This window comes from Gracilinanus agilis, chromosome 3, assembly GCF_016433145.1.
Source record: "Gracilinanus agilis isolate LMUSP501 chromosome 3, AgileGrace, whole genome shotgun sequence".
NCBI classification, from domain to species: Eukaryota; Metazoa; Chordata; class Mammalia; order Didelphimorphia; family Didelphidae; genus Gracilinanus; species Gracilinanus agilis.
The window spans coordinates 328,935,843-328,958,577 of record NC_058132.1 but is presented as its reverse complement, the minus strand read 5'-3'; the positions used below and the strand labels follow the sequence as shown (position 1 = coordinate 328,958,577).

Genomic DNA, 22,735 nt, shown 5'->3' with positions numbered 1-22,735 from the left:
ATTTAAGAACAGAGACTCATTAGCAAATTTGCCACCTGGTAATGAACTGTGTGGACATCATAGTGGCATCATAGCACATAGAGTGCTACACATGGAGTCAAGAAGTCAGGAAGACCTGAGTTCAAAACCTAGCCTCAGAGTTTTACTAACTGTTTGACCCCGGACAAGTCACTTAACCCAGTTTGCCTCGGTTTCCTCATCTACAAAATGAGCCGGAGAAAGAAATGACAAATCACTTCACTATCTTTACCAAGAAAACTCCAAATGGGGTCACAAAAACGTGGACAAGACTGAAACAACTCAACAACACCACTGTAGAAAGCACCTATTAGCAGTGTCTGGTGCATAGGAGATGTTATATAAATATTTGTTCCTCCCCCTCCTGCATATATTAAATGTGGATGAACAAAACTTTGTAGTAGCTTACTTTACAGAGTTCTTATAGTTGGAGTGCTTTATTAATTTTAAAGCATTATATACATATCAACTCCAAAAAAAGTGGAAAAAAATAACATTGATCCTGCCTATCATTAATTCTTAGGGAAGAATTGTTGGAAAATATTTCTCCAATAGGAAAGAGAGGACCCCCAAATAATACACAATAAGCAAATTGTTAGTTCCTTGCCAAGCAATGAGGCATGGCAACCATCACAAAATACTATTTAGAGTACAAGTTCTTTTGTAAAACATTGGAGAAATTCACAAGTAATGCTGCTTCAAAAAATAGCAAAATGCAGTTAAATAGAAAATAAACATTCAGAGAACTTGCTATGAGATGTAGCTAAGCAACAGGATCTTGAGGATGTATGTAAATGAAACAAAAAAAGGATGATAAATAGATACAAAATGGACCCAATCTGTTGCTTTTTTGTAGTCATCTACTTTGATCATTGAAAACAGTAGAACCACCACACTTAGGACTCTATGACTTCAGTGCCCAGTGTATTATGTGACAAAGCATCAATGGCACAGAAAGTTGACGTGAGAAAGTGGCTGGGCCTGAGCAAATCCATAAAAGAAATCTGAGATTCTGGTCATATTGCCTCAGAAGTACTCAGGAGTCCATTTTCAAGATATCTTATGAGAGAAAGATTCCAAGAGCTGATGCTTCTACCAAGAAGGTGACTAACAATACAATGATGATTGATCCATATGCCTGCCTTCCTATGTTTATAAAATATTTACAAAAAAGTTAACGTATACATATCATGGTGATTCTTAACAGAAACATAAGAAGAAAATAGACTTTTGCAGATAATTTTCTGTCAAAGCCCACATCTTTTCAGTTTCAGCAGACAGTGATGGTGTTTGTTTTGTTTTTAACATAGGACTCAGTAGAGGCAGATGGGGATAGGGATTGGACATGTGATTTCATTGGTATAGGGAATTCTTGGATAGGAAACTCCCTCTTCAAATATGTCAACACCATCTCTGAAATACATATCTTTAGACAGTTAACCCTAAACAGTGGTGTCAAACTCACAATGGAATCCACAAAACCGTACATAAGGACCCCTACACACTGCATATTGACTCAGAAAACTACATATTCATATATCTATGTTTTATTCTTTTTTCATTTATTTTGTAAATATCTCCCAAAAACATCTGGTTCAGCCATACTCAGGAGCATTGTGGTGTATACGCAGCCCATGAGCCTTGTGTTTGATACCTCTGACTTAGAACATTGAGAAGCTAACTAGCTTGCCCAGGATAACATAGTGTGTACGTGTCAGAGGCAAGACTTACATCCAGGTATTCCTAGCTCTACATCAAGCTTCCTATGTCATGCTGCCACGAAGTATAACCAAATATAATCTTGAAACTCCTTCCCAAAGTATCTCTCATCATTTGTTAAAACTGTACAAGATCCTATGATGGATGTTATAGAAAAAGATAAAGATACGCATATAGCTTCATTCAGTAATCCACTGGATACTGACATCAGAAATAGAGAATGATTTGCTTGCCTATCAGTCAAGTAAAGCGACTTGCGAAGAGTTCAACCATAAAAAGGATTTCCTATTGATGAAGAGGATCTCAGAAGTTCCTATTCACATCTGATATAGAACACCACAAAACACTACAAAAATTCATCAGTAAAATTTTTAAATGGGGGAAAGATGTTAATTTTATTATCCACATTAGAAATACAAAGTAGATGAAAAATGTATATCACCCATGCATTAACATGATTCAATGGACCAATGGACCGATATCCCATTATGTACATTTGTTTATTGTCATCAGTCTCTACAGGTAGAAAGTTAAGTGCAGAAATGAATAAGAAGATGAGCTCATATTACATCACAACTGAAAGATTGCTCATTGTTTTCCATAATTCTAAAAGGTCCAATGCCAGAAATCAACATATCAACAGTATTTTCCTAGAGATATTATATGGCTTCAAACAATGGAATGCCATGCTCTCAAAAAAATCAACATCACAAGTAACCCAAAGGTCAATGAAAAGGTTCACGATAGGTAGAGGTTGGAGCAATGGAGAAAAGGCTGAACTTTGATTTGAAAAAGACCTGAACTCCAACCCTGCCTCAGACATTTACAAGCTGTACTGTCTGACCCAATTTCCTCTATAAATTAGGGATAACAATAGCACCTATCTCTCAAGTGTTGTTGTGAGAATAAAATGAGATAATATTTGTAAAGTGCTTGGCAAACTTTTAAACACTGTATAAAATTGCTAGCTATCATCAACAACAATAACAACGACTACATTTGAGAAGTTGCATAAAAAAATCTTCATCAAGGTCATGGCCAGAAAAAGATAAGCCAGTTAATAAGAAGAATAAAAGAGGGGATGGATAACCGCAGTGTCATATTAATAACACTAGGATATTAAAAGAACCACAGGAGGGGCAGCTAGGTGGCTCATTGGATAGAGAGGCAGGCCTAAGGCTGGGAATGGACCTGGGTTTAAATGTAGTCTCAGGGACTTCCTGGCTGTGTAACCTTGGGTAAGTCACTTAACACCAATTGCCTAGCATTTACTGCTCTTCTGCCTTAAAATCATTATTTAGTATCAATTCTAAGAGAGAAGGCAAGGGTTAAAAAAAAAAGGAGAAGAAGAAGCAGAACCACAGGAATCTCTGGCATCTTTGGGGGATGGGGTGGGATTCCCAATGGCAGATTTACAGAAATACATGATTCGCATAGGATGAGGTAACAGCAAGTAGTTGAGATCTTTGCTATTCAAGGGACTAGCCATACTATTGAAATCACAGTCAAGCAAAGTGATTGCTTGATTGCTTGATAAATTCTCAATATTATACATGAGTGGTTCTCTAAAGGTACTATTTTCAGGCATAATGACAAATTAGGGAAAAATACATTTTTGGATAGAACGATTTTTTACAAAATAAGGAAGAAGCAACTGTATTTGCTTAATTAATGAACCACCTGCTGCTGGTTGTATCTAACAATTTTTAAAAATCTCAATGATCAATACATTAGTAGATTGTGTTTGTGTTGGTATACATTCAGTTGTTCCTCATTGATATCTGATAGCATGTAAAAGGGTGACTATTTATAACCATCCTAAGAAACAATGGAATAAACATAAGCATAGTGTTCTTGTTTTTGCTTTTGTGCTTTTCTTAGTCATTACTAATAGTTTCTACTGAAGATAAAAATTATCACTAGAATAAAGGAAGATAAAAATCTCTCCCAGGTACTGTTTTTTGACCTCCAATCCTATTTCATTTCCCTCTTCAAGAGAAAATTTGCAAATAAGATGGGAACCAATGATTAAAGAAGAAAATAATCTGGCCTAAATTATGAAGTCTAATGTAAATAAAAGGTTGGCTTTAAAGAGATTTTTTTTTTAAGTGCTTCTCTACCTTCATCGCAAAGGTGGAATGGACATCTATGGTTATGGAACATGGCACATACTGTTAAATTCGACTGATATGTTGATGAATTTTGCTGAACTACTTTTTTTCCTCTTTCATTTTTATCCTTTGTTGCAAGGGATGACTTGCTGCAAGGAGATTAAGGTAATGTATTTGAAAATGAAAGTGATGTAATAACAAAGGTATCAATTAGAACATTTTTTAAGACTGGCATTGAATATCCTGAATGAAATTGGCCTAGAGAAGAAAAAGATGAACATACCATTTCTTCCTGTGACTTAATGATATTGGCCTGCTCTTGGCATTTGGCATTGAGTGAATCCATTTGGCGCTGAAAATGGTCTGTAGCTTTGCGTTGATCCTGAGATAGGGAAACTCGGAGCCTCTCATTCTCATCCTTTAACTGTTGAGAAGAATGACATCTGTCAAATTTCTGCTCTGGGCTCTAGGAAAGCACATCCCATATTAAAATGTTGTCCAAAGAGATTCCAGCCCAGAAGAGACTAAAATAATCTCTTGTTGGAGGAGTACAGATTTCAATAAAATACAGTACAATACAAAAGTACAATTCAATAAAATAGTCATGGATTCTTTGAGGTGAACTCAGGACCTAGTTTATAAAATGGCATATCAAATAGTAGTCTGCCATTTAGGTAATAACTACAATTAAGTCATAGATATTTTTAAAGACATTATCAAATACATTACTGTTATTTTTCAGCTCTGACAAAGTGAAATGAATTGTTAGCTGAAACACAATGAGCAAAAGCTTTCCTTACATAAATATAATGAATGATTTGCAGAGATACATGAAATAACTTAGCTTAAGCTTCCCTTCATCCTACTCAATACATAATCTACACAGAGTGTAATGGAGCAAGGCATTATAAAAGTCCATGTTCTCATAAGCTTAGAGAAAATAGCCTGTGGTTATATTCATTTGCAAATGAAGGCAAAATATATTTTTGTTTTCTCTATAGAGACAAATAAGAGGAACAGTATGGTCAGTATCACTACCAGCTTTCCCTTGAGGAAGTATGTACATACCTAAGGAAAACAGAAATAAAAAGAGATAAACTTTTAAAATAACTACGAGGCTTAAGGCTTTGTCAACTCATATAATCATATAATCCTCCAATCATATAATCCTCAGAGTCTTCATTTGTCTATATTAAGTGTAAGGAAAGTGTAGCTTCTGAGACAAATCTGGCCCACAGTCTGTTTTAGTACAGATTATGGAAAGCTAAAGGGTAGAAGTTTGGCATTATCTGATCTATATAATTATGTTAAAATGGGTTTTTAAAAGACAAGAACTCAGGATAACAAGAAATTTCTGTAGGTATAAATAAATCCCATAAAAATACCACTAATACTTGGTTTGTCTTCGTCTGAAGTATTTGCCATCTTGACCCCCAATTTTGATAAGGAAATATTAACAACTTTTTCCCATAAAATTTGTATCCCCTGGTGAGCTTCTGGGGCTAGTAGAATTAGAATATCCATTGATAGTTTGATAAGAACAGCAACTGAAAAATAGAAAAGGTTGTTTGTTCAGAGTAAAAAACAGCATTACCACAATTCATGTCACTCCAACTGTTCTTACCACACTTAATGAGGCTGTCTTTGACCAAGAGAAATGTGAACTTATGCTACAACCTTTCTGTATGATTGGAGTTCCTGTGGTTCACAATGCCTTTAGCCATGAGTAATTTTTCATTTTGAATTTCCTTTTCCACATCCAATCCTCAAACCCTTTTGTTAGTAGAACATCACCTACCTGAGTCAGGGCAGGGGGAGAGTTTTGAAAGTAAACAAATGGAGATAAATCAGAAAGCCTGTGCTATAATCACAAACCTTGGACCACTTTCATTACAGTCTTTACCCTTTTCTTTTCTGCCAGATGTTCTTCCTGCAGATCCCTTAACTTTCTCTTCCATGTTAATTTCTGGAAATTTAAAAGCATATGAAGAATAATTATTGATCTATGAGGAAAGGCTTTTAATCTGGACTACATGAACTTAGTGTGTTGTTTTTATAACCATATTTCAATACAATCAGTTCCCTGTGTAATCCTATGTATAACCATTTATGAATTTTCAAATAGATGTCTGGGGTTCAGGTAGGTCACAAAGTGGATAGAAGACCAGGCCTACAGTCCAGAGAACCTGAGTTCAAAGCTGGCCTCAGATACTTCCTAGCTGTGTGACCCTGGGCAAGTGACTTAACACCCTTTGTCTAGCCCATGCCCTTCCTTCTGTCTTAGAGTTGTTACTAAGTCAGAAAGCAATGGGTTTATTTTTTTTAAATATTCTAAAAGGGGAGAATGCATCATTTTTGCCACACTGCCAAAAAGGACACACATAAAAAAAGATTAAAAACTTCTCTTTCAAAGAGATGATGATTGAAATAAATACCCCAAATTTTGTCTGCTTTCCTAAATTTTTTCCACATCAGATCATCCCAACATACTGATTTTTAATTGACTCAGAATGTCAGAACTTCTTTTTTTGTCCTTCTTATGTAGAATTGAATCATATAAAATCACAGTTTACCTATGACAGCTAAAACAGGCATAAACAAAGTAGTCATATAGAATAACATCAGGCTAAAGAGACTAAACTATTTCAGGTAAAGTATAAGCAAGGGAAAAATAGCATCCTTTTTAGGTAACTTTCAATCACTCCCTTGGACTCTAGCTTTACTAATTCACTTTAATTGGTCCTATCCCATGAACAAGAAGTTTTCAGATCAAGAAATTAAAACTATACCCATGTGAAAAATGCTCCTACTTGCTATTTTTTTAAATCCTTACCTTTTATCTTAGTAGCAATTCTAAGACAGAGGAGTGAGTGGCAAGAACTAAGCAATCAAGGTTAAGTAGCTTGCCCAGGGTCACACAGATAGGAAGTGTCTGAGGCCAGATTTGAATCCCTGTCCTGACCTAGTGCTCTATCCATTGTGCTGCTTAGCTGCCCCTCTGTATCATTATTGATTAGAGAAACGCAAATTAAAACAAGTCTGAGATATCATCTCACACCTATCAGATTGACTAACATGACTTAAAAAGGAAAATGATAAATTCTGGAGATGTGGGAAAATTGGGTCACTAATTCACTGTTAGTAGAGTTGTGAACTGATACAACCATTCTAGGGAGCAACCTGAAACTACACCCAAAAGACCGTACAACTAAGTATACCCTTTGATCCAGCAATACCATTACTAGGTCAATATCCAAAAGATATCAATGAAAAAGGAAAAGGACATATACTACATATGAAAATACTATAATAGTTCTTTTTGTAGTGGCAAAAAATTGGAAACTTGGGAAATGTTCATTGCTTGGGGAATGGCTAAGTAAGTTGTGGTATATGGTTGTGATGGAATATTATTGTGCCATAAGAAATAATGAACAGAGGAATTTAAAAAACTGGGAAGACACATATGAATTGATGCAAAATGAAGTAAGCAGAACCAGAACATTGTATACAGTAACAGAGATATTATACAATGATCACCTGTAAAGGACTAAACTATTATCAGCAAAACAAGGTTTCAAAATAACCATAAGTGATACATGATGAAAAATACTATCCACAGCCATAGAAGGAACTGTCAGAGTCTGAATGCAAACTGAAGCATGCTATTTTTCACCTTATTTCCTTCATGAGTTTCTTCTTGTATATAAGATGTATCATATCACAACATGAGGAATCTGGAAATATATATTGCATGATAGTAATATATGCTATAACCTTTATCAGATTATCATCTCAGGAAGAGAGGGGAGCATAGAAAGAGGGACACAGAGAGAAAATGTGGATCACAAAATGTCAGAAAAAAATTGTTAAAAATTGTTTCTATATGTAATTGAAAAAAGATAGGAAATAAAATAAAATTTAAAACTACCCTATCCCATGATAGGTATAAAAATAAATGGGAATCTGTAACAGACTAATATAAATTGTTATGGACAGATAGATACTTCTGATCAATCTTCTATATAGCATTCAATTTGTACTATATTAATGTCCATAGCAGGAAGAATAATTAGTAAATTCTTGAACTATTGTCCTATTGATGCTTCTGTTCTCAATAATAAAATACTGAATTATCTGAGTATCAGTTTAAAATGAACACTACCCTGGGCAAGTCACTTCACCCTATTTGCCTCAGTTTCCTCATATGTTTGCTTTTTTTAATAGAAAATTTTTCCATTGTTACATGATTCATGTTCTTTCTCTCCCCCCCCCACCTACAACCCCCCATAGCCAACGCATATTTCCACTGGGTTTTACATGTGTCATTGCTCAAGACCTATTTCCATATTATTGATAGTTGCACTGGGGTAGTCATTTAGAGTCTACATCCCAAATCATATCTGTATCAAACCATGTGTTCAAGCAGTTCTTCTGTGTGTCTACTCCCATAGTTCTTCCTCTGAATGTGAATAGCATTATTTTTCATAAGTCCCTCAGAATTGTCCTGGATCCTTGAATTGCTGCTAGTACAGAAGTCCATTATATTCTATTTTTACCATAGTGTATCAGTCTCTGTATATAATGTTCTCCTGGTTCTGCTCCTTTCACTCTGCATCAATTCCTAGAGGTCATTCCAGTTCACATGGAATTCCTCCAATTCATTATTCCTTTGAGCACAATAGTATTCCATCACCAGCAGATACCACAGTTTGTTCAGTCATTCCCCAATTGAAGGGAATATCCTTGTTTTCCAGTTTTTTGCCACCACAAAGAGCATGGCTATAAATATTTTTTTACATGTCTTTTTCCTTATGATCTCTTTGGGGTATAAACCTGATCTCTAAAATGAACTAAAGAAGGAAATGGCAAACCACACCACTATCTTTATGAAGGAAATTCCAAATGGAGCCACAAAGAGTCAGATACAACTGATATGACTGAACAACAATGCATGGATTAGAGGTCAGAATGTATATGGGCTAACTGGCTAGGAAATATAAGACTTCTAAAATTCATATATAACTATGGAAATAAAAACATAATTTCATTTACTAAAAGTCAATAAAAATAAGGACAGTTAGTGAACATGATTTCATAAAGAATAAATCATGCCACATAAAGTTCCATTTTTCACTGAAGGGAGGGAGGAGGCACAATAGGTATAGTTTCCTAGATTTAAAAAAATTATTTTATATAGTTTCTCATGGTATTCTTTTGAATAAGGTAGAGAGGTATAAATTAATGACAGTACATTTAGGGTGGAATGGCTAGACTTGTGTTGGCGAACCTATAGCATGTGTGCCAGAGGGGCTGCTCCCTTCTCCTTCTCCATCATGCGTGAGGACATTTCTCAAATGACTTGCCCCTCTGCCCAGCATGCAAATGGGAGCACATCCTCCCTCCTCTGTCTGGGATAAGGGAACAGTTCACATGCAGCATGAGGGTATAGTATGGACACTTGGTCTCTAAAAGGTTCTCCATCACTGGGCTAGACCTAAAGAGTGGTTTGGCTCTTTATTAATGGCTCATTAATGGCTCACTGTCCATTTGAAATAAGCTCAATAGTGAAATATCCTTAAAATCTTCTCTTGACCTTGGCTTATTTAATATTTTTAACAAAGTTTTAAAGATAGTTTTATGCTCCTGAAATATTCAGTAGGTAGAAAATTGAGAGGTATATTTAACATTCTGGATTATGAATTTAGAATTCAAAAAGCACACAATAGTCTAGAACCTTTGGCTAAAACTAATAGTTCTTTCAGAGTAGAGGAATCATGTTATAAATAATTTGAAAAGTAATAATGTAAAAGAGAAGTTAGGCTTCTTCTGCTTGGTCCCAAAAAGTAAAAACGGAAGTAATGGGTAGATTTTCCAAAGAGACAAATTTAGGCATAATATAAGAAGACTTTTTTTTATAATTATAGCTATCAAAAAATGGAAATAGGATTTAGCTTCATTAGAAGTTTTCAAACAAAGGCTAGGTAACTATGTGGCAGAGATATTCTTGTGGTAGAATTCTTGTTCATAAATAGATTAGAACAAATAGTTTCTGAGGTCCCTCCCAACTCTGAAATTAAGTGATGTTATGAGGAAAATCCCTTATACTTGGGGAATCAAAATAAGAATAATATAATATATAATATAATAATATTACATGAGTTCACTAATTGTTTTTGTTGCTATGGATGAAGAATCTTTTTGTAAACTCAGAGTTCATCCTAAAGACTTCCAAATCTAGGTGACTTCTTCCATTTTCTTAAATTTATGGGTTGGCTGGTAAACCTTAAAAGTCAACAAATCAATAAACATTAACTAAGTGCTTTTTAAGTGCCACACATTGTGCTAAGCACTAGAGATACAAATACATGGAAGTGTATTATTATAGGTTGCTTCTTTCATTCAACACAAAGAATATAACTTTAGGGGTAGAGAGAATGGCTCTAAACTGGAAATAGAGATGAAAGGTATGAGGAAAATTCACCTGATGTTCAAGCTTCTCCTTCATGTCTTGTACCTCCTTTGCTTGTTTTTGTCGGTCTTCAGAGTCATCATCTTTCAGTGTTCCAAGAAAGGACTCCACTACAGTGTGGGTTTGCAAAGCTTGTAGTTTCTGAAGAGATTGATACATATTTTAAACTAAAATTTCATAGCAATCGTCTCTTTCACATCTTGGGCTGTATAAAGGATGCTTTAATTTGAGCTTTCAGAAGACAAAAGGACCCTTTAATTTGACTTTTCAGATCTTCAAGCTTGAAAATATTTTATCAGCCTACAAAATTTTTATCTGTCACTCTTCCATTTCTGTGTACACCTAATAGCTTAGAGAGGTGATGGCAAATCTTTTAGAGACCAAGTGCCCCAACTGAAACCCTCACACTGAATGTGAGCCCCCTGCCTTATCCCAGAAAAGAGAGGAAGGAAGCACTGCTGGGCAGAGGGTGAAGTAATAAATATCCTCAGGCACAAGTGGAAAGGGAAAGAGGAGCAGCCCTCTCTGGGATGCATGCCATAGGTTTGCCAACATAGCCTTAGAGCAACAAACTGCTAAAGGGTAAATGCTGGATATATGAAGACAAAAAGGACAATCAAATCCCCTGCTTTCACAGGGCTGACCTTCTAATGGCAAATGCAATATGTAAGCAAGTAATTGAATCCCTTATAATTTATAGAGTGACTATTCTAAAAATATTTTATAATATGAATTAATTTAAATACTCAATATTACCCCATACCTTATTCACTTGAAGAGTAGATCCTAACAATCTTCCAATGGCAGATTACATTTATTTTATATATAATATTGGGGTGAGGAAAGGTTAAACATGTAGCCAAATGAAAAAGTGTAAAATTTTTATGAAACTTACTTCTTCTAGCATAGTGTTCTGGCTGGTAACGCTCTTAAATTCATTTAGAAGCAATTGCTTTAAATCGTCTATTTCCTGGTAAAGCTTCTTCCTTTCCTCTTCTTTCCATTTCTCAAATTCTTTCTTTGCCTCTATTTCCCTTAGGCGAATATTCTCTGCTTCCTGAAAAGAGAAGTAAAAATAATATGAAAGTATTTTTCAATTCAATTTTTAGAACAAACATTGATCACCAATTGTGTACCCAATCAGTCATCTGGCAGTTTGGGGGATACACAAAACAGCTCTCTATCATACAGCATTATATGCTCCTGAAAAGCTCACAAAGCCACCAATCCTTTTTGAAACCAATAGTTCATATAGTTTCTTCTTCAACAAAATGGGAATTGGAATATCTGTAGGTTTGCAGATTATAATGTCTATAGTATTAGAACACTTATGGGGGGGGGTTAATGATCAAATGAGATGGCGTTTTTACAACACTTTGCAAACTTTAAAGCACTATATAAAAATCACTTATCATTATGCTACCCTAAGTGGTCTTGCAATCTAATAAGAGGATGTAATGCATATACAAATGATTATCACAACAAATAGAAATGATATGTACACCAAAAAAAAAAAAAGAACAGCTTTGGTCCTTGAACTAGAAAGACCATTCAGAATTGCTATAATTTGTTGTGTAGCTATAATCTATATTCTCAGAGAATTTTGTAAAGTTTTCTCTCATCCTCTTAACCTTCTCTATTCCACTCCTTCCATGTTCCTACCTGAAGCTGTCGTTGCCTCTCAGCCTCCCTCTCAGCCTCCAGCTGGGCCTGGGTCCCCTTCAGCTTTGCTTTCAGTTCTTCTATTCCATCCTCCATCTGTTGCATTTGTTGCTTCTGTTTTTCTGTTAAGACCAACCAAACAAAGGTATTCCAAGCTTAATCGGTGATTAAGGAATGTCAAGGAGTGTGTGTGTGTGTGTGTGTGTGTGTGTGTGTGTGTGTGTGTGTGTGTGTGTGTGTGTATTTAATGGAACTAAATAGATCTGTGAGCCTCCTGTGATGCTCATTGTTGCTTAATAAGATTGAATTTGTAAGACATGCCTTCTGGACATTCATTCTTCATCTTTTTTGTGTCATAGGCCCCACTGGTCACTTGGTAAAGCTGACAGACCCCTTCTCAAAATCATGCTTTTAAGTGCATTAAATGAAATACATATGATTACCAAAGAAATAAATAAAACAGGTACACAGATCCCAGGATAAGAATCTTTGCTCTAAAAGCTGGTTAAGTCCTCCAGGTATCTATGCCTACAATTCATTTTTCTATCAACAACAAACCACATTTCAATAGACAGGATCATTTTGAAACATAGTTCACCAGGAATTTCTCCTCTAAAATCTTGCTCCAATGCCCTTTTCTGGTAAGGAGGTGACCAGGTTCAGAAGTCATGCAAAAGCTCTGGCACAGATCAATGACACATGTAAAACCAAATGGAAATACATGGCGGCTACAGGGCGGGGAGTGGGGGGAGGAGGGAAGAGAAAAAACATGAATCATGTAACCTTGGAAAATTTTCTCAACTAAATAAATAAAATTAAAAGAAAAAAAAAGCTCTGGCACATTCTACTGATTTAGAAAAGCCAGAGACCAATCCAGCTGTCTGTCATTAATCAGAATATTAGCCAAACTAGATCTAAGAAGGCTCATCATCAGATGGTTTGCTACCAGTTTCTGAATTTTTTCAGGGACAACTCATGAAGACCACTTACTAAAAGCAAAGCTAGGGTTATAATCTGTCTTGGTGAAAGATTTAACCACATCCATAAATTAGATTCAGCTTCACCCAGTGGAACAGATTCTGGCTCTGGAGCCAGAGGACAACAGATTCAAATCCTGCCTCTGCTATTTATTACCTATATTACCTTAGACAAGTCATTTAACCTCTGTTGGCCTTAATATCCTCCTCAGAGAAATGAAAGGGCTGGACTAGATAGCTTCTAAAGTGTCTTCCAGCTCTAAAGATATAATTATATTATGAAATATTAGATGCTTAAAATATTGAGGCTCATTATGGTTTTCTGATACTATAAAAATGTCATTATCAGTACAAAATAGTTTTAATTTAAATCCTGCATATTAATTTACTATGAAACTATTTTTGGTCCTAATCTCTATTTCTACAATATTCTGCATTCTCAATATAGTTCCATTTGACACTTTTTATGCTGCCAAAATAATATCTTAGGGAAAGAATCTTCTAATTAGTGCAGAATAAAAGAAGCATCTTAAATTTGTAAGAGCTCGAAATCTTCACAAATACTTCATTTTCACAGTGTTTATCAAAGGTCATTACAGAAAGAGTAAATTTGGGGTTTTTTGCTTATCTCTAGAACTTAGCGCAGTCCCAGGCACATTAAGAAATAATAAATGCTTCTGACTGACCAATTATTCTCATTTTAAATCTAAGATAGTACCTTAAACACCTCTCAAACAAAATGTAATATTTTCTTTTTTAACTTGCCTTCTGAGACCTCTCTTTCATGCTAATCTCACAGAATTATTCTGAGAAGAGGGTGAGATCTTTTTTGTCTTTTTTTATTTTTTATTTTTTTTATTTTGAATATTTTCCCATAGTTACATATTTCATGTTCTTTCCCTCTCCCCCAAACTTCCCTAACCACCCCCCCTTAGCTGAAGCACAATTCCACTGGGTTTTATATGTATCATTGATTAAGACCTAATTCCATATTATTGATAGTTGGACTAGAGTTATTGTTTAGCATCTACATCCCCAGTAATAATCAGCCAATATATTCAAGCAGTTGTTTTTCTTCTGTTTCCACTCCTGCAGTTTTTCCTCTGAATGTGGAAAGTGTTCCTTTCTATAAATCCCTCAGAATTGTCCTGGGTCATTGCATTGCTGCTAGTACAGAAGTCCATTATGTTTGATTTTTACCACGAGAGGGTGAGATCTTGAATGAAAGTCCCACAGAAATAAATAAGGATTCTTATTCCTTATCAATCAATCAGAAGCCTTTATTAAGCACACACTACCTGTTAGACACTGGGGATACAAATAGCGAAGTAAGCCAGTCCTTACCTTCAAAGAATTAACATTCTAATGGAGAAAGGCAACATTTTCACAGATAAGTAAATAAAATATTATATAAAACAAATCTATATAAGGTGATTTGGAAGACAATTAACAAGTTGGGCATTGATTCTTAAATTTTCTCAGGTATGCCTTACATAGTCAGGAACTTACATTTGCAATCACATGCTCATACAAGAGTCTTCTGCAAATGTCATGCCATTAATACTCACATGCAGAGACAGCTTGGTGCCTCAGTGGACAGAGAGCCATGTCTAGAGAGGGGAGGTACAAGGTTGAAATCTGGACTCAGACTCTTCCTAGCTGTGTGACCCTGGGCAAGTCACTTAATCCTAACTGCCTAACTCTTACCACTCATCTGCCTTGGAAACAATACTTAGTTTCAATTCTAAAATAGAAGGTAAGGATTTAAAAAATATATATATATACACATGCACAAGTCTCCTGCCTTCCCCTCAAAGTCCCCCCTTTCTCATAGCAAAGACCAATGCTCTGTTGTATGCAAAAATAATTTGAGGGCAGCTGGGTAGCTCAGTGGAGTGAGAGTCAGGCCTAGAGACAGGAGGTCCTAGGTTCAAACCTGGCCTCAGCCACTTCCCAGCTGTGTGACCCTGGGCAAGTCACTTGACCCCCATTGCCCACCCTTACCAATCTTCCACCTATGAGACAATACACCGAAGTACAAGGGTTTAAAAAAAATAATTTGAAAATCACTGAACTAGAGTAAATCAGAAAGCCCTCTTGAAGGAGGTAACTCTTGAGAAGATCCTTGAATCATGACCATTCCCTTGTACTACTGCAGATTACAACTCCTCCATGTCTTAGAAGATAGCTCACAAGTTCATAGACTCAGACACAGGCCCCCAGAGATCATTTAGTCCAACCCTTTCATTTTACAGATAAATCACCTGAGGCCCAGAATTATTGCTCAAGGTCACACAGGTGGTAAGCAGCTGAGCTAGAATTGAAACTACAGTCCTTGGACTTGAAATTCAGTTCCCTTTCTAGTAGACCAAAACAAATGATGAAAAATGTGTGGCTCAAACATTTATTACCTGATGGTCAACCTTCGGGTGATAGGCCTGTTCATTAGGCTAGTCCTCAGGAAACAGACACAACTTTCATTGCCAAGCCCATACTTGAAGATTTTTCAACCTGACAGAATTGACCAGGTGATCCTTCTTTGGCGGAGCCTTAAAGAACCCAGGATGAACTTCATGCCAAAGAGAACCATCAAAATATGACTTTAGTGGTGGTTTTTTTTTTGTCATAAATAATGGTAATCATATATTGAGACTGAATTCTACCCACTTAAAAAGAAAAAGGAATTAAGATCTTCTGGTCTCATCTGAAAAGTACCACAGCACCATTTAGAGTAATTGGCTGTGGGTAGAAAATTCTGAGATATTGAGATGCATAGGTAAAAAGAATGATAAGAGCTAAAGAGAAAGAAAATACTATTGCAACCTTCTTTTTGCTACTGACAAATTCATCATATGATCTTGAGAAAGAATAATTATTGTAATGTTTTTTTAAGATAATAGCAATAATAATGATAATAATACCTAACACTTCTATAGCGTTTTAATATTTGCAAAGTACTTTTCATACATAATTTCATTTGATACAACAGTCCTATGAAACAAGGTAAGAGAAATACAGTTATTCCTATTTTGTCAAGAAACTAAGGCTCACAGGTAAATGTCTTGTTCAGGATTACTTGGCTAATAAATGGAGCCTCAAGCATGAGAACTGTTTATACTATGCCTTTTCCACTGTACCAAGGTGGTTGTTTAACTTTCTTGAGTCACAGTTTCTTCACTTGTAAAATGAATGGGTTTAAGCAGATAATCTCAAAGGCCCTTTCAATATCCTCTAATTCTATATCCCTCACTTAAAACTGGTTGGATTCAGTTTAACATTGAAATACCAGGGATATTCCATTACAAATCAAGAATAAGAAGTCTATTATCATGCCACACACAGAAAAGGCATGTTATATAAAGAGTCAGTTTGGTATAATAGAAAATACCCTGAACTTGTAGCTAAAAGACTTGGGTTCAAGTCTTGACTCTGCCATCTACTAGCTGTGTGATGAAAGCCCACTTATTTCACTTTTCTTAGTCTCAGTTTTTTTATCTGTCAAGAGGAAAATAATTTTTGAATTACCTATTTTATATGATTGTAATAAGATAAGCACTTTGTAAAAACATAAATTGTTATATAAATGTGAACTATTATTATATGATCTTGTGTAGAAAAAAATTGGAATTTGAACCCAGATTTTCCATATCCATGGGAGATAGATTTTTTTAAAAAGGAAATAGGAAGGGAGATATTTTCCTATCTGTATAATGAAGAGGTTAAACTAGATAAACCATAGGAAGTCTTTCTAGCTCTGAAATTCATTAGTGTTATTCTAAAGAAACTCTATTCTAATAAAGGTATTTTCCAAAGAAGGAAAGAACTCCTATAGTTAAAGAAAAAAATTTCTAAAGTGACCAATTCCCTCAATGGTCAAAACAGAACTAAATACCATGGGTACTTGGGGGTCTCTTTCAGGAGCTTTCCCTTTCAATCAAGCCCTCTCTCCATGAATTTAAATCTCACTTTATTGGATTGCTTCTTCTCTGCTCACTTCAAATACATCAGATCTCCCCCATTCTTTAAAAAAAAACTTTATTTTACTTTGTTATCCCCTACAATTATCATTCCATATCTCTCCTCGCTTTCATAACCACCCTTGTCAGTGAAGGTAAGTAGAGAGAGAAACTGTCATTGCTTCTATGTTCTTATTCCCCATTCATTTCTCAGATTCTTGCTTGTCCCCACAATCCCATCAAACCTGCTCTATCTAGAATCATGGATGATCTCTTTCTTGATTAAAGTCATTCCAAATGTCTAATTATCTTTTTCTTGCTCTATTCAATGGTCTTTTCTTAGTACTCCTCCTTCTTGACCTCTCTGCAGCATATGTCACAATGGATCACCCTCTCTTTCTGAGTACTATATCTTCCCTGAGCAGATGTGGGCTTCTACCTACTTGTCAGAGTCATCTTTTTCAATCTCCTTTATAGCATCATCACCCTATGTCACTAACTGTCTTTCCACCTGGGTAACCATAGGGATCTTGAACTCAACATGTCCAAAACAAAGCTCACCTCCTTCTGATTTCTCTATTTCTATCAAAGGTATCTCCATCCTTCCAAGCACATTGCCGTGCAACCTCAGAATTAACCTCAACTCTTCACTCTCTCCTACCATTCAAAGCAGAGGAAATAAGCATTTATATAAATACCCCATTATATGCCTGGCCCATTTCTAAGCACTTTGCCAATATTATCTCCTTTGATTCTCACAACAACTCTGCAAAGTAGGTGCTATTGTTATCTCCATTTTACAGGAAAAGAGAGGTCAAATAACTTGACCAGGGTCACACAGACAGTAAATATCTAAGGCCAGATTTAAATTCAAGTCTTCTTGACTCCAGACCCAGCATCCTATAAACTGAACTGCCAGCTGCCTCTATAAGCAAATATATTGTTACCACATCTTATTGAATCGATCCTCTCAAAATTTCTAACATACATTTCCTTCTCTCTGCTCACGCCATAACCACCTTTAAAAGTCCAGGTCCTCCTCGTATCTTGTCCATCTTGTTATTCCAATACCCTCCTAACTAGGCTTCCTATACTCATTTTCTTTCCTCTCCTATCTATCCTCCACAAAGCTTTCAAATCGATATTCCTAAAGTGCAGATTTAACCATGTCACTCTTCTACACAAAAAACTTCAGTGGCTCCCCATTCTATTAGGATAAAATAAAAGTTCCTCTCTTTGGCATTTTAAACTTCTATAACCTGGATCCAGATTATTTTTCCTATAAATGGATACAGTGCACCAGGCAGCCTCAAAATTTTAAAAAATGCTCCTCAATTATTAGACACTCATCAAAACTCAAAAAGAGCTCAGCTTAGGAGCAACTAGGTAGCATAGTGGATAGAAATACAGGCCTGGAGTCAGAAGGACCTGAGTTCAAATGTGACCTCAGATTCCTACCTATGTGACCCTGCACAAGTCACTTAACTCCAATTGCCTAGACTTAGCCACTCTTCTGCCTTGGAAACAATACTTAGTATTAATCCTAAAACAGGAGAAAAAGGCTTAAAAAATTAAATAAACAATTAATTAATTAAAATGGCTCAGCTGCCCACCCTATTTACATTGCTCATTTAATCCTACTCCCTCAGCACTTGGGTGCTTTGTTAGCACTAAATTTATTTATGCTCATTTGTATCCTAAACACTGGACTTAGAATCAGGGCACTGGAGTGCAAATCTTGACACTTGGCAGCTCACCTTTATATAATCGTTTTCCCCACCACAACACTGGTATGGAGGAAAAGTATGATTCCATTTTATAGATGAGCAACAGAGGCTGAAATCTGTCAAAGGTCATATAGCTTGTAAACAGTGGAGTTGGGACTTGAATTCAGATTCTCTAATTCTAAATCTACTGTTCTTTACACTATACCATATGATATCCTCTGGCCATGGAAGATCATTTAATTTCTCTGAGCCTCAGTTTCCTCATCTGTAAAATAATGAATTATAATACGCTACCTAGATCACAAGAATGTTGAAGAAATCACCTTGTTGCTGTTTAAAGTACTAATTAAACTAATTATAGAATTTTTATTATTATTTATTATTTTATTATTAATTTACTGATCTCTAAATTTTATTAATTATTTATTTGTTGTATTATCATGTTATTTATTTATTCATTTTAAGTACATTTTATTTTTTATTACATATAATATATTTTTTAATATATTTTTAATTATCTTATTATCTGTATATTACATAGTTTTGATTATAAACTCCTTGAAGGCAGGTATTATTCCCTCCTCCTTTACACTAAGATCTAAGCTTTGAAAGGGTCGGTAAACCAGGACAATCCAGAGGAATTTAGGAGAAAGAACGCTATCCACATTCAGAGAAAGAACTGTGGGAGTAGAAATGCAGAAGAAAAGCATATGATCTATCACGTGATTTGATGGGAATATGACTGGGGTTATGGCTTTAAATGATCACTTTAACACAAGTATGAATAACACAGGAATAGTTTTTTGAACAATGATACATGTATAATCCNAGGAAGGAAGGAAGGAAGGAAGGAAGGAAGGAAGGAAGGAAGGAAGGAAGGTTTATGTTTTGAGATTTTGGTTTTATAAGATTACTTACTTACAAAAATGAACAATATAGAAATGTTTGGCATGATAATACATGTATAACCCAGACTGGATTCCTTGCCAGCACCAAGAGGGGGATGGGAAGGGAGAGAGGGAAATCATATCACTTAGGAAAACTTGTGTGGAAATTTGTTACATACACTTGGTTTTTAAAATTAATTAATTAAAATAAATCTCTATAGAGCCCTGAAATTTTTCATTGTCATTGATCTGGTGTAAGAAAACATTGCCAACATGCTGACCATACTTAATTCAGCTGGTTCTTAGGCAATAGCCATGGTAGACACTCTTCCATCTTGGTAGAAACTACCTGAATTTACATTTTCTGCTAGTACATTCTTTAGGAACTCAACGTGATGGGGGCAAGGTGGGGACTGGGGGAGGGGGGAGCATTAACTGGCTCTGGAATCAGAGAACTTGGTTCAATTCCACCTTTAGTATTTACTACCTCTATGAGCTTGGGCAAGTCATTTAACCTTCCCAGGCCTCATATGTAAAATGAAGGGTTTGGACTAGATTGCCTTGAGGTTACTTGCTCAAGATCTATGGTCCTGTGGTGCTAAGATCATCTGTATTTCCAAAGCATTCAAGTAGCACAGCTAGGAAATAAAATCAAAAACCTTCTTTCTAGCTTTATAAGCAAGGACTTTAAAAATCCACAATTCTGCTTTTATACTTCCAGCTTCTGACTCCTCACCTTGTGATAGTTGTTGGCCCCAGCCTGGATCAGAAGCTGCTGCATGCTGAGCATCTTCTTTCTCCTCCGGCTCTCCTCCTTTACTCCCTTCAGTTCCTCTGCCTGCTTGCCCAGTTTCTGTTTGGTCTGTTCCTGCTGTTCCAAAGTAGACTGGAGTTTCTCCTCCAAAGAAACTATATTGGCACTCAAGTAGTCTTGGGAATGCAACAAATACTCAATGATGAGCTGGGCCATTTTGAGAACTTTGAGGAGCACCGGATCCACGGGCTGCTGACAATAGGCACATCTCTCAGAGTCCAGATTGCAGTAAGTTACACCAGTAATGTGGTCCTGTAAGGTGGTCACATCCAGCTCCTGAGCTACCCGATCCACATCAATAGCACTTAAACGCCTCCAATCCACACTCTCCCTCCTTGGTTGGAATTTGAAAGCTGAGGTCCCATAGGTGCCTGGAAACATTCTCCTAAAGCTTCCTTCGTTAGCAAGATATTCCACAGATGCTGACAGGCCTGGCATAAGGAACTGGTGATTTCTTATCAAGGGTGACAGATAGAAAAGCTAGGAGAAAGTTAAGTTCATAAAGTAAAATGTACTTGCAAAATATACTTTATAAGAGAAATAGAAACAAATTAGATTAAGATCCAAATGTGGATCATGGTAAATGCAAAAATTATAGCTTACTAGCTTAAAAAGCTCTATTTAGTCTTAGGAGAACTGGGATAGTGAGGTGACTCAGTAGATTGAGAGCCAGGCCTAGAGATAGAAAGTCCTGGGTTCAAATGTGGCCTCAGACACTTCCTAGCTGTGTGACCCTAAGCAAGTCATTTAGCCTCAATTGCATGGCCATTATCATTCTTCTGCTGTAGAACCAATACATAGCATTAATTCTTAGATGGACGGTAAGGATTTTTTTTTAAATTAAGAGAACTCATAAAATGAGAAAAAAGGAAAGGAATGAAACAGGAAATAAAACAGATAATTTTAATTACACAGAATTGAACAAGTTTTACATAAAAATCAATACATTTAGGAGGAAAACTCTACAGAACAACTGCAGCAAATTTCTATTAAAGTTTCAATATTCCAAAATATTGAGAGAATTGATAAAAATAAACAAATATATGCATATATGTACATATGTGTGTGCCAGTACCAACAGAGGTAAACTATCAACAACTATCTGCAAAAATGCTCCAAATCATTCATTTAAAATACTATTTAAAACAATGCTCAGGTTCTTTCTTATAGCCTTCAAATTGGCAAACATAACAAAAAAGAAAAATGTCCATTGTTATAAAGGTTGAAGTAAAATAAGCACATTATTAATCAAGCTGTGCATTTGTTTAGCCATTCTGGAAAGCAATTTGAAGCCATACCCCAAATATTACTAAACTGGGCATAATCAGACCAACATTTTAAAGAAGAACAGTTTTGAAACACTTAAGAATTTTGATCACTACAATAGCCATTGATGAAGAATCTACTAATAGAAAGTTCAGGTTCCAAAGTACAGAATGGAATAGCAAATATGCTGATTTGTTTTGCTTTCCTATCCTTATTTCCTACAAGAGTTATGTTATTGGTTTTTTTTTTTAAGTTGTGGAAGGAAAGCAAGAATTTAGTGACGAAGAAATAAAAGGGAAAAGACAGAATGTCAATGGGTCACTTTTTTGAAAGTTAGGAGGCTATTGGAATAACAAGATGGACAAGATACGAGGAGGACCTGGACTAAAGGTGGTTATGGCATGAGCAGAGAGAAGGAAATGGATGTTAGAAATTTTGAGAGGATCGATTCAATAAGATGTGGTAACAATATATTTGCTTATAGAAGCAGCTGGCAGTTCAGTTTATAGGATGCTGGGTCTGGAGTCAAGAAGACTTGAATTTAAATCTGGCCTTAGATATTTACTGTCTGTGTGACCCTGGTCAAGTTATTTGACCTCTCTTTTCCTGTACAATAATCCTTGGGGACATCTGGGTGGCTCAGTGGATTGAGAGTCAGGCCCAGAGATGGGAGGTCCTGGGTTCAAATTTGACCTCAGACACTTCCTAGCTATGTGACCCTAGGTAATATTATCTTATCTATACAAATGACTTCCAAATCCCTGATCCTGATCACCCTTCCAAGTCCAAGTACTAAATTTCTATCTGACAGTTAAGCACTCTTACTCAACTATCCCATTATCATCTCAAACTGAAAATTCTTTATAACGAACTTGTCATTTCCTCCCAAAATTAACTCTTCAACTCATTTTCTCCATTTCCATCAATAATACCACTCTCTCAGGTACCCAGATTCAAAATTTCAAAATCACCTTTAACTCCACCATCTCCCTCATCCTCCTATATACGGTCAATAAAGCTTGTCAATTTTACCTCAAATGAATCTCATATTTGTACTTTCTTCTTCAACCATACTGTCACTACCCTAATACCATTTGCTCAGGCATGACTATTAAAATAGCTTCTTCTC

The 22,735-nt window shown here is 35.8% G+C and overlaps 1 protein-coding gene across 1 annotated transcript in view; it reads right to left on the bottom strand.

Annotated features, from left to right (window-relative positions):
- The window catches only part of DZIP1L (DAZ interacting zinc finger protein 1 like), a 63,730-nt gene that overhangs the window by 21,820 nt on the left and 19,175 nt on the right, over window positions 1–22,735 (bottom strand). Inside the window, 7 exon segments of the mRNA XM_044669149.1 lie at window positions 4,132–4,272; window positions 5,752–5,814; window positions 10,330–10,458; window positions 11,213–11,374; window positions 11,980–12,101; window positions 19,876–19,939; window positions 20,263–20,820. Coding sequence (XP_044525084.1) covers window positions 4,132–4,272; window positions 5,752–5,814; window positions 10,330–10,458; window positions 11,213–11,374; window positions 11,980–12,101; window positions 19,876–19,939; window positions 20,263–20,820 — 1,239 coding nt within the window.